The sequence below is a fragment of the Dermacentor variabilis genome, chromosome 5 (assembly GCF_050947875.1).
Source record: "Dermacentor variabilis isolate Ectoservices chromosome 5, ASM5094787v1, whole genome shotgun sequence".
Taxonomy (NCBI): domain Eukaryota; kingdom Metazoa; phylum Arthropoda; class Arachnida; order Ixodida; family Ixodidae; genus Dermacentor; species Dermacentor variabilis.
The window spans coordinates 50,040,668-50,053,505 of NC_134572.1; the positions used below are offsets into that span (position 1 = coordinate 50,040,668).

The 12,838-nt window shown below is 47.4% G+C and overlaps 1 protein-coding gene across 1 annotated transcript; it reads right to left on the reverse strand.

Moving 5' to 3' along the window:
• Positions 1-943: 943 nt before the first annotated feature.
• Positions 944-8,303, reverse strand: LOC142582574 (acetylcholinesterase-1-like). Its single transcript, XM_075692441.1, has 4 exons — positions 8,023-8,303; positions 5,962-7,181; positions 3,526-3,833; positions 944-1,283 (listed from the first exon to the last, which is right to left on the reverse strand). Exons 1-4 carry the CDS (start codon positions 8,060-8,062, stop codon positions 1,103-1,105), a joined length of 1,749 nt encoding a protein of 582 aa, XP_075548556.1. The 5' UTR covers positions 8,063-8,303; the 3' UTR covers positions 944-1,102.
• Positions 8,304-12,838: the final 4,535 nt, after the last annotated feature.

A 12,838-nucleotide genomic window follows, 5' to 3' on the forward strand; every position in this document is an offset into this window, starting at 1 on the left:
GCAGGGATGACTGAGAGCTGACGTTTCGATCTTTAGCATGTCATTCTGGAGAGGCGCATTGTTTAGCACTATTTACAGACGCTGCACTCGCGTTTTCTCTTCCGAGCTAAATCTTAATACGCTTGCAACACTATTGCCGCTACCAACCGGGGAAAAAAATGAAAATTTTCTCTATGCTTTTTACTACTATTATTTAGCTCTGCCGTCGCCGCGGACGACTCTTTGAGGATGCGCAGATTTAATTTCTACGGTGCACACAAATGCTAAATGAAATTCATTCAAGCTGCCGTGGTTGCTTAGTGGCTATGGTGTTGGGCCACTAAACACGAGGTCGCGGAATCGAATGCCGGCCACGGCGCCCGCATTTCGATGGGGGTCAAATGCGAAAACAACCGTGTACTTAGATTTAGGTGCGCGTTAAAAAGAACCCCAGGTGGTCTAAATTTCCGGAGTCCTCTACTACGGTGTGACTCATAATCGGAAAGTGGTTTTGGTACGTAAACCCAATATTCTTTTTTTAGTGAAGGTCAAAATTTTTTTTTTTAGGTTACGCACTGAAATCCCAGCAATCGTACGTCACCATGACGTCACATACTTCAAAGTATAGTTTCATATTTGCGCAGTGTTGTCTCTGTGAATGTTCCCAAAATTTTTTTCAATCTCTGCCTTATTTAAAATGCAATGAACAATTAGCTAGGCTCAAGCAGTCGCCGTCAAAATCTATGACGTCACGGCGACCTGGTGCAGGAACTTAAAGGCGGCGTCGCCACCCGTCTTTTGTGTTTGCGTCTTTTCTGACTAAACAAGCCCCTTGTCATAGTAGAGTGGCTTTTTTTTGTTATTGTAAAAGGGAAATACTTTTTCTATTTAATGTCTCTTTAAGCAACCCTTCTCTCTCTCTCTCTCTCTCGTGGAGATTTGACAGGAACACGAGCTGCTGGGATGTAGTTTGCCACCGCGTTACAATTTTTTTTATTAGTGCCTTCCAGCGTCTAGCATGCCTTTATTTTGAAGCGTCGTCTCCGGGCACGGTCTCTCCACCAGTCACGCCCTGTGTCCCCCTGTCGGTGAATTGCTGCACCGGAGCTCACCCGGTGCGTGGCTAAATGGAGGTTCCGGTGTGCGCTGTGTTGTTCAGCCTGTAGGGCACGATGTACTTGCGCAGCACGGTGCACGTTTGGGTCGACCCGGCACTCTGCAGCCGGGGTTGCTCCACGAGCCGCATGGTCACGGTCAGCTGCCGTTCATTCGACGGCCATAATGTCTTCTCAATATGCATGGCGCTGCGTCCGAGATGCGAAAGGGGTACACTCAGCGAGTGGCGAGGCAGGGCGACTGCAACCATGCAGTGTTGACGCTAGTGAATTTTTCTTTTGTGAAAATACCCAAGAGGGGGACTTTTTTTTTTTCTTGCCGTGACCTCTTGGATGATACCTTAACTCGGAGCAGTCAAGTGGAAGGGGTGCGTTATTAGAGAGGTTTAGCGTGTCCGGTATTCGGGCAAGCGCGGGCGGTTTTCCGGTTTAGCGGGGGAGTCAAGGTGAGCGGCCAGATTGGTGGCGCCAGCTGGTGGCGCAAAGTTCAACCACACAAACACAGAGCTAATTACTGTATTCTGCTTAGCTGCTGGCGTAAATTTTCGACAGTGGCGTAATCGTGTTCACAATTACGCCGCTGCCAAAAATTTGCACGAGTGGCGAAGCAGGATATGGTGAGTTACTGCAGTTTTAGCTATGCGGTTGTCTGGTTGCGCCCCGACCATCCGGTAATCCGCCCAAACCGCTCCCGTTTACCGGAATAGCGTACAAGCTAAAAGTCTCTATTCTGAGGTGAAGCCAACTCCCGAAGTCGGAGGCGGGTTAAAAATACGACTCTAACGATTCCCTGAGGCCGTAATTTTTCTGATAATTTATTCACTTTCCATTCTTCTTGACGGCCAATCCCGCCGACAACGGCGGCTTCGTGGTGCCGCGAGCCACTGACTGAGAAGGAAAGTAAAATAGATTGACGCAATATACCTCATCTCGAACGTTACACAAGGCCTGTGACGTTGACTTTTCTGGCGAGGAGACTGGCTACGTAGAGAACGAGCGTCTTTGGGCTTTTACTATACTTTTCAGCCATTTTCATGGTGTATACAAAAGTGCAAAAATTTGAGCGCACTATGGTGATCGCGCGTGATGTGGCGTGCTTGCCGGGTTTGCTTGTTTGTAACGCCCAAGTCTGATGAATGGGCCCTTCAAACAGCCTGAGCTTGTCTGCACGCTGGCGCATTGCCAACGCCTCCTAGGTAGCAGGCTTGTGCACACTAATTTATAATGTCGTGCTACTTTCATTAAAATTTCCATTGCCAAGCCCGGCGTGACGAAAGCGGTGAGGAGAAATTACCGCGGCATACTCGGGAGCATCGTCATTAGTTTCTATGGCAGTCGGGCAAGGTAGGGTGACGTCATGGATCGAGGTGCAGCGGCCTCGTACTTATTAAGAGGCGATGGCATTGCCCAGTGAGGCATTTGCCCCTCATTTTCGGCGGACGTAGGGAGAATATCACAACCGCTAAATGCGCTGATTGCTTAGTTCTTCTATGCTGCGCTCTTATGATGATGTGTATGTGTCACAACTAGCATGGGAATAAATCATCAGTTGCAAGTAGCGTTATCTATCTCTCTCTCTGTGTGTGTGCGTGCGTGCGTGCGTGCGTGCGTGCGTGTGTGTGTGTGTGTGTGTGTGTGTGTGTGTGTGTGTGTGTCCAATTCGTCCAATTTTCAGCTTTTACACAACGGGACGCTGAATGTTTTAACTGTATAGCCTTCCAGTATTGTGCACTTGATCTTGTCAGACCTGCAGTTGTCACGCAGTAAACGATGGGACCGACATGCAATCGAGCAGATGACGCAAGCGTAAATAGTCTTTTTCAGTAGATTGTGACATCGATCCCTCAATGCCCCTTGTGAATTTGGCTGAAATACAATTACGTTGCAATTAATTGCTCCTATAGCAGAGTATGTATGAGGAGCAAAAGCGTAGCAGTTTGGGCGAGTTCGTATGTCATGACTTTTTTAGGCTTGTAGCACAGCTCGTCTGTGTCCTCTGTCCCGTCCTTCATACCTTGTGGTTGCATGTGTTTGCGCTGTAACAATCTTTATGTCAAGTATGCACCAACTCGCCCAGAAAGAAGTTTTAATGTAGCGCAGCTCAGAACGAGAAAAAAGGAAGGTGGCGAGTTGGTATGTCATGACCTTTTTAAGCTTGTAGCGCAGCTCAGAACAAGCAAAATAAAGGAAAAAAAGAACGAGCTCGTTCTGAGCTGCGCTACAAGACTAAAAACGTGTATGAGGAGAAACGATGCCTGTAGCATCAGCGTGTAATGGCTCTGCAGGGAACTCTAGCGTGGATCTCTGCCTTTACACATGACGTAATGTGCGCTCTGCACCCACCGTGGTGGTGTCGATGTAGTGCACTGTCCACCTGGAGATGGACGTTTCCAGTAATAACAACCACCTTGCATGATCGCGCAATCCTCACCGATTGTGGATGAACGAGCTCCAGAGGCCGATCAGCTGCTGGCTGAACTCTGTGTCGCGCGGTGTGGCCATCTCGGGCCGGTCGAAAACGTATCCCCACACGAAGGGGAACTCGTCGAAGTGCGTGACGCCCATCCAGGGTGGCCAGAAGCTGCCCTTGAGCGGCCGGTAACCGTATTCGTAGTGGTAGAGCTGCGATCCCCGCTGGCGCAGCACGAAGTCCGAGAAGTACAGCGTCGGGCAGCGCATCGCCACGTCCCCGATCCCCTTGGCCAAGTGCCGAACCAGGTCTGGCGTTGACGTCCCTTCCTGCACCACGACGGAGATGAGTCCACAGGAGTCATCGAGATAGAGCAGGCTGCCTCTTTGGTTGTAAAGTGTTGTCATCGAAGGATGTGCACCCGCTACGGTGGCTTAGCGGATGTGGTGTTGCGCTGCTAAGCACGAGGCCACGGGATCAAATCCCGGCCGCATTTCAATGGGGGTGAAGTGCAAAAAACGCCCGTGTCCTGTGCGATGAGGCACCTTAACGATCTCCTGGTGGTCAAAATTAATGCGGAGTCCCCCAGCTACGGCATGCATCATAATCAAATCATGGTTTTGGCGCGTAAAACCACATAATTAAATTAAATTCAGTTCATTGACAGATGTGTACTATGAAAACGACTTGCTATATGGGGTATACGAGCCGAGATTGCTAGACGAGTGCGCGCTTCAGTTGCACCAAACTGCGCAACGGCGCTATGTGTATAGCATGCATTTGCATACAGTATAAAACCTTGCTGTAACAAAGTCATCAAAAGAGAACATGGAGCTCGTTATAAGCGATATTTTGTTAAAAGCATGCGAGTCCTAAAGGAGTCGCATATATTAACGCGGGAAGTGCAGTAGCTCCAAAAATCCAGAGGATCGTGAAGTGTACTACTGTTATGGATAAATGAAACACAAACTTGATGTTAACTAGAATACTTCGGCTGCACCATTGTTGGCGACTGGATAATATCGGTACGAAATCGCATACGTGTGCATGGCCTTGCCCAAGGCGACACGGGCGGCGTAGTCGGACAAATTTTCTAGGAGGCCGAGACGTATCTATGGCACCAAGTTCCTGCACCATAGGGTCAGTAATGGCAGAATCGTCACTGAATTATGCCAGGCGCTAGCCATTGTAGCCGAAACGTTACGGATAGCATAAATGATATGCATATAGCTATTACGGGATATAAACAGGGTCGTACAGATAAGAGAGTTAACGCAGATGATATTTTAGCTGAATTAAAAATAATTGTTGTTGGAATATGTTGCGTAATGCGTACCGAACAGATAATAAGTGGCCTTTTAGAGTAGCAGATCTAAGAGGCGCCAACTTATAAGGGAAAAGGAACGTAGTCGAGGGTGGCAGAGCATTAAGGCGAGAAATTTATTGGAGAATCGGAGCGAAGCGGGTTCGAAAATTTGCCGGCATATATATTCACTCTATAAGAAAAATTTGCACCCGCTGTGGATTACCTTGTACACAAATAATCGTCATCTATATTGCGTGCATTTATATTCTTTACAGCTTCGTTTCCCGTATTTTCAGCAGACAGTGCGTTTCTGACAGGGAAGCAGGAAGTGTGCGCAATATTGATGAATATCGTTTGCCCGGGACAAGTAAGCAGCAAATGGCGTAAATTGAGAGCGTATAGGATTTGGCTGTGGGTAGCTTCGAAGAGACCTCTGTTCGGCATTGAACTTTAATCGGTTGTTGTTGTTGTTGTTGTTGTTGTTGTTGTTGTTGTTGTTGTTGTTGATGATGATGATGATGATGATGATGATGATGATGATGATCTGACAGCATGAAAACTACTGTTCATGAAGCGTCGACGATATCTTAACGGCGAATGGACCAAGCCCCATGGTTCCTTCCCTGCCACCTGGAACATGCCCTTTCAGGTTCGAAAAGTCTTCTCGTGGTATATAGAGTGCGATGGCATGACTGTTGTTCGTGGGGCGTGGACGCACATCCACATTTAATTTAACAGCAATAAACGGTATGCACCCTTAGCGCATGATTATCGCTGTAATATGAACGCAACATCACGAAAATTTTGTCGCATTCAGCGTTGCGTATCAGCATCTTGGCACTGGTGAGAAAGCTCGGATAACGCACATATTTTGATGGCTGGCAAATGCTGAATGTTCGCATTTTATAGCTTAACAAAAGCTTCCACATTACTATCAGCATTCTCGCTGAAGCATATATACCGATCCCTGAAGTCATAGTCCGCGCCGTTCTTCACCTGTTTGGTCTTTATATGAGTGATTTTATGTCTATACACGATAGCCCTATTCAATAATTTTCAAGCTCGGCAATTCTATATATATACCAAAACGGCCAGTTGAAGTGTAAATAGTGAAGGAACATGCCCACTTCCATGTATATTATTCTACCTACTTTAACATTGGTCAGTAGCCCCTCGATGAGGTCCTCCGGGGCCTCCCAGAGAGCATAGTTGACAAGTAACTTCACGATGGTCACGTGCTGCCTGTTGCTCATGGCGAACGGATCGGGGATGCCCATGGTTTGGTACAACTTGTGGAGGAAATAAGTGCCCTCGTTCTCGTTCACGCCTATCAGCAGGTCCACCGGAGGCGCACTGCCGTTGGCCATGGTGACCAGCGGGTCTTTGGGCAGAAGGTCGTCCCCGGATATAGGTATAAAGGATGACGCCTTGAGTCCTAGCACCATCTTGACGGCGCCCAGGAGCTTCTGGGTCGTCTGGTTCCGCAGACAGTCAACCACGTGTGCCATGGGCCTCCGCAGGAGGTGCGGCCCGCAGAGCCTAGCTGCCATCCGCCGCGCTTTCTCTGGTCCAGTAATCTGGTTTTCTTCCACCTTGTAGAAAGGCGTACCGCTCTGCATGATGGCCCGCCGAAAGAGGTGACGCGTGAGCGGAGACAGGACGTGATAACCGACCGAGATTGATCCGGCGCTCTGGCCCATCAACGTCACGCGCTCTGGGTCCCCGCCGAAGGCGCGCACATTGTCCCGTACCCAGAGCAGCGCGAGCCGTTGGTCCCACAGGCCTTGGTTTCCAGGGGCGTCGGGTGTGCCGACGTACAAGAAGCCGAACACGTTCACCCTGTAGTTGGGCACCACGACCACGACGTCGCCCAGCGCGGAGAAGTGTCTGCCGTCGTAGATGTGCAGATTGTTGCCGCCGTTTTGGAAACCCCCGCCGTGGAAGTACACGACGACCGGACGCAGCACGTCGTTGGCGCGGACGCTCGGCGTCCATAGGTTCAGGTGGAGGCAGTCTTCGTCGAAACTCGAGGAGTTGACGTACTCCGTGTTGAACCAGTAGGAATCCTGCGGGCAGGCAGGCCTCAACTCGGTCGCCATGGTGACATTCTTGGAAGGGGTCCTTCGCACAGGGTGCAGAAACCGGCGCTCTCCTACGGGAGGGTCGGCGTATGGTAAGCCGTAAAAGGCGTGCAGAGTCCTGCCATGCGCCGTGATCTCGACGCCCTGGACGGGGCCTGCGGTCGTCATCACGACCAGGCTTCCATTGCCTTCTGCGGGGAAGGGTTGCTCCTTGCGTCGCTTTTTGCCATCGGCCGTCAGTAGGACAACTCCCACGATGCCAAGCAGTAGGCACGCGTTTATCACGAGCACTGCAAAACGAATGTCGGACGCGCATTTCGGTGCTGTAAGTACATGACGCAGTTCTTGTTTCTCAAAGCACTAATTCAGACAATATTGAAAAGAAACGACGTTCGTATACCCTGAGATGTTATTTATCGGTTGCACATAGTTATGATTCGTTCAAGTCCAAGATAACCAGCAATTAAACAGCTTTACCCTCTAACAAACGCAAAATCTATGCTATTATTCACCATACTCATCATCATGCTCATCATACCGCGTACGTGCGCTCCGTTAGTGCTTGGACAGCACCTAACCAAAATTTGTTTGCACGCTTTAAATAATCACAAATCAGTTCGAAGGGCATATGGCATCGGCCGTTTTACGTTTTTACTGTGGCGACCGGCATACAATATTAGTGTACTGTTATGATTACTGGCAAACATACAATATTGCTGTACTCCAAGGTATACACCATACAGGGCCTTCAAAAGTGCACCAAGTACCCTTAAAGCCCTGGGCCAACAGCTTTATAAAGGTTTACTTGGCCCCGCGGCCAAGCAGAGGCATACGATATTAAAGGTATACAAGTCCGAGTTTCAGAGTATGCCGTGCCCTGTTTCTTTAAAAGTGTTTTTCGGACACCTTTCGCACCCCCTCGGCACACCGTTGCTCCTTAGGGTGATGATGGCTTGCTCATGTGCACTCTAAAAAAGATATTGACCTTTGGACAATAGCCCACAATGATGTAGACGAGTTCACCTTGAAGATCTGCAAGATTCATTATTGGCGTCCACTGGCCGTTAGCGATCCAGCTAACTCCACAAGAAACACATGTAACGCGAGCGTGCCAGAGAACGGCTTTCTCACCTTTGAGAGTGCGACAGAAGCATCTAACTCTAAGCTCCATCGCTATGCAGCTGAGTAACTACCGAGACTCAACGATGTGCAGGTGCGACGCGTCCAGACAGCAAGCGTTTTTCAACCCAATATCGACAGTCCCTGCACACACATAAAAAGTTTGCCGATAACGGCATGACCTAATGGTAGCACCCAAATAAACTCCTGACACGCAGCCGTAGCAATATCGCTGGGACTGCGCCACTGCCTTCCATATGCTAACACGTCTTGGAGTTTAAACTGATTTTGCTTCCGCATTACATGTTAGTATAGCTGCAGAAGTATTGCGCTTGGTGGTACATTTGGTTAAATATGGGCAGGTTAGAAGGTTGGAATCGATTTTTTTTTATAGTGGCAAACGTAGCATGCCACCACGACGGGTAGCCAGAAGAAAGACGACGGCAAGCAGCCTATGAAACCATTATAACAAAGAGGACGAAGAAGATCGCGTGCTACACAGAGAGAAGCAAGTCTAACGGAAGGGGAAATGCGGAGTGGTTGGCAGGGGCAGCGCGCGTATGGCTCGCTATACTCCTTGCAGGGGTAAAGGTATGTATACTACACTATAGTGAAGGGTAACGCGAAAAGAGGATGAGGAATGATGATGGGAATAACATAATCAGCTAAACACCTGATCTCCAATGCCGCACATCATCGGTGTCCCTCACACACCATTCATTCATTCATTCAATTTATGTATTTATTTCAAGATACCTTACAGGCCCCATGAGGAGCACTGAGTAAGGGGGGGGGGGGGTCATCACTGCAAGTAAGTTGTACCGCAAGGATGAGTAGAAATAATCGCTGCAAAACAGGGTTACAAATGGAGAGATGCGGTAGCAAGCAAACATCGGAGAAATTTTATCCCGCGCCTAGCCCGCGCACATAATCAAACACCGTGTAAATAAAGTAATTTAAACTACGAAAAGGAGAAAAGAACAGTACTAATAATGCTCAGATAAACAGAATTTACGCTTCGGGATAGCCTACAAAACATCTGATACATAACTGGCCCTTGCGCCATTTAAAACCACATATCATCACAAAACATCTGATAAATTTTATTACGCACATTACTCGCGCACCTAATAAAAAAGTGTAGTTTAAAGCATGAAAGAGGGGGGGGGGGATCTGCATGACGTTACATAGGCATACAGAACATGGCATACAGTATTACACATTTTTAGGACAGACACTGCATGTTCAGGAGTTGCCTAGATTTATCTCTATTTGTTTGCATGACAGTGCTCTCAGGAAGGGAATTCTACAAACGGATGACTTGTGGCAAAGCCGACAGAATAAATGCATCCTTGTTTTCGTAGATGCGATTGAAACTTAACTCATTATTCAGTCGTCGTGATATGCAACTTGCACGTTCCAGCAGCAAGGACGAGGACTTCATTTGGTGAATATATTTATGTAGCAAGGACAGCAATGCTACGTCACGACGACTACTTGGTGAATGGAACTAAAGGTCAACTTTGATTTGAGTTTTGCTTGACTGCTGTTGGATCTGGAGGACAATCCCAATTGCTGTCCCCCAGATTTTGGACCTTGCCGTTGGGTGCGGGAGTTGGCCGAGGTTGAAGAGGACTTTGAGATGAAAAACTGGAGGTTTATTTACATTATTTACAGTGAGAGTACAAAGAAATTAACAGTCATAAAGTCATTACGGGCCGGCAGCAACTCGGACGCTGCGGCCCGTGGCAAGAAGCTCGAAAGAGATGAATGAAGGAATGCTCCCTTGTTGCTCCCGGTCTCTGGCTTTTAACCCCTTCGGTGTCTCGAAGTCACGTCACGTTCGGCCAATCGGCGAGCCCGCTCAGGTGGCGTCATTTTCGGCCAATGGTAGGCGGCCGTGCGGATGTAAGTCCTACCCGGCGCAGAGGGTCGCTCCATTGTCTCCACCTGTCCGAGGGAGTACTTCTCTGCGGTATTGCCTTCCTGTTCTGCAACTGCCGTCACAAAGGCGGATGAGGGGGTTGCTGCCAGGACTTCACGGTGCATTACAGCCGTGTTGCCTCGCGGCTTGCAAGCGCACAGCGGCGGCAGGCGGTCTGTTCTCGAGCGACCTTTCAGAGCCGCAAAGCAGCTTTGCTCGGGACCCACGTTGCCTGGAACAGTGCCAGGCTCCCGCTACACTTTCGGGAAGAGTCAAGCAGTGGGACAACAGCTCCACATGCGGCGCACGAGGTGGGGAACGCCAACTTGTCTGGACGTGCCGCGCCTTGGGAACGTGGTAGATGTGCTTCTGCGTTCCTTAATTATGTGTGACGCGATTCGATGTGGTATGGTGAACTCGAAGTAGGCTCAGAAAAAGGTCCCGTATCTAACACTGCCTATTGTAATTGCGGGAAATGAATCGACTAGCTCGGTTTTGGATGGCTTCTAACTTCCAGATTAAATATTCATGATGAGGAACCCATATCGGGAATGCGAGCAGGAGCTGCGGACGGGCACAAGCCAGGAAGGCTAAATTGCGATGTTAGACGGGGATTTACGTAGGTTGCGATTAATGTATCCCAGTGTTTTTGAAGCATTAGCGCATGTGGTTGTTATATGAGAGGCCCAGGAAAGGTATGGTGCGATATTAACGCCTAGATATTTGTACATTGAAGCTTACAATAGTGGATCAGTATTTATATAGTAAGAAAAGCTTTATTTAAAGTGTTTGTTGTGAAAAAGTAAACTGATCACGAATACCAGCTTTTGTCAACTTTTCAATCAGAAATACGCAGAGGAAGTACCCTCTTACGTACATTGGCCAATTTGCAACCATATCCGGCCAGTCGCCTCACTCGACATACAAAGAATTGGTATGTACCGTGTCCCCGTACGAAATATGTACTGCAAACATCACATTTCTGTCTTCCGAGTTAACTGAACAAATAGAAATTAACAATTGAAAGTTTACGTATCATGTCCAAAACTGATATACTGCATAGGATGCCCTGAATGTGCTATTCATGTAATATTAGGACATTTTTGCGATGGTTAATGTCATGCAATTATCTATTGCTTTGTTGTTTAATGCTTTCTTGTTATATATTTCAGAGTTTTATTTTACACTTTGCTGTGACGGGCCACATGCGTGTTCCTTTTGTATTGTCGCTCTCCGCTGCTTGTAATTTTGAAGTTTTGTTTTCCGGCTGATGGGGCCAGTCAAGCTGTGAAATGCAGCTTTTTTCCTGTCACACATAACCACGTCCATGTGCAGTCTTATATACCTGCCATGTGGTTGAATAAAATCAAACTCAAACTCAAAGTCATTACTTTGCATTTACATGAATTAAGTGTCATTTGTCATGTGTTGCACCAGTACCTATAATCCGTTGAAAGTCACCTTGAAGAATAAGGTAGTCCTCAACGCTGTTAATTGGTCGCTATATTATACAATCATCGGCAAAAATTGGCGTGCAAGAAGAGATGTTAGTATGCAGGTCGTTGACATAAATTAGAAAAAGCAATGGTCCTGATACACTGCCCTGCCGTATACACCGAAAGTTATATGGGTGAGGGGTGATGTAAAACTGTTCACAACGGTAAATTGCTTACGATTAGTTAGGAAGGTATGGATCCAAGATAGCGTTAACTAGTTCAATTTTATTGCAGTTTACTTATAAATTGAACGGCAGTTTAAATTAAATTTAAATTAAACACGGTCGAAAACTTTAGAAAAGTCGAGAAACATGCAATCTCTTTGAAGGTTATGGTCCCTGTGAGAACGTATGTCAGTAGTGAACTTTATAGTAACTGTGTCTCGCATGATAAGCCCTTCCTGAAGCCGTGTTTGTTAGTAAAGAAATATTTATTCGATTCTAGTTCTTCATACATATTATATGCTATAATATGCTCAAGCATTTTGCAACATATGCTGGTTAATAACGGTAGCTTTCAGGGGAATTTTTGTTGCCACTTTTGTACACACGTACCACTTTAGCAATTTACAGATCAGAGTGGAGCTGGCCGGATGATAATGACTGGCGGAAAATATGGTAAAACATTTTGCTAGATATTGAAGTTGTATTTTTTAAAACCTTAGAGTTAGTATTATCGACTTCTGAAGAGCTAGATGTTTTAAGGTTATTAATGAGATATGCGATACCATCTTCAGTAATATCGATGGGTTCCATGTATACTGGCAGTCGAAATCAGTGACTTCAGGAATGAGTGGAAGGTCTTCATTTGTGAATTTGGATGAAAAAAAATGAAAACGTGTTAAAGACCGCGAGGCATTTACTATCAGTAAGCGGAACTTCATTTTCATCATATAACGAAATATGGCGCGAACCGTGATCAGGTGATATTGCCAAAGCTTTCGGCCCTTGGACTTGAGAAGGGAGGGCAGATCGTGAGAATAGTACTTATCTTTAGCCTCACTTACAGCTGAGCAGTAAGCTTTCAAACGTAGGTTAGATATTTCCCAAGCCCTGGGCGAGCCAGTGTGCTTTGCGTTCATGTATAACCGTTTCTTCTTATTCCTAAGCCTTCGAAGGTACTGGGTGAACCATGGGTTCGTTTTATCACCTGATATTTTGCTTAGTGTGATGTACAGGTGTGGCAACTGCTAGCGGGAACACGAGAGCCCGTGGCATGTTTCGCAGACTGCGCCACCACCGGCGCCTCATAAAGTCTTGCGATCTAGCCGCGATCAAATTGATTGGCGAAAAGTCCAGCGAGTCGTCTGCCAAGACTTCATGAGGCTGCCGCTCCTCGTAGCGCTGCCACGCGTTCCCGTGTTCTCACTAGCAGTGGCCGCGCCTGTACTTTTCTGCTAATGCGTAGA

Coding starts and splice junctions, on each gene's coding strand:
- LOC142582574 (XM_075692441.1), bottom strand. CDS start 8,062: ATGGAGCTTAGAGTTAGATGCTTCTGTCGCACTCTCAAAG. Junction 3,834..5,961: donor GGCTACTGACCAATGTTAAA/GTAGGTAGAATA, acceptor GTCGTGGTGCAG/GAAGGGACGTCAACGCCAGA. Junction 1,284..3,525: donor AGCTCGTTCATCCACAATCG/GTGAGGATTGCG, acceptor TCTCGGACGCAG/CGCCATGCATATTGAGAAGA.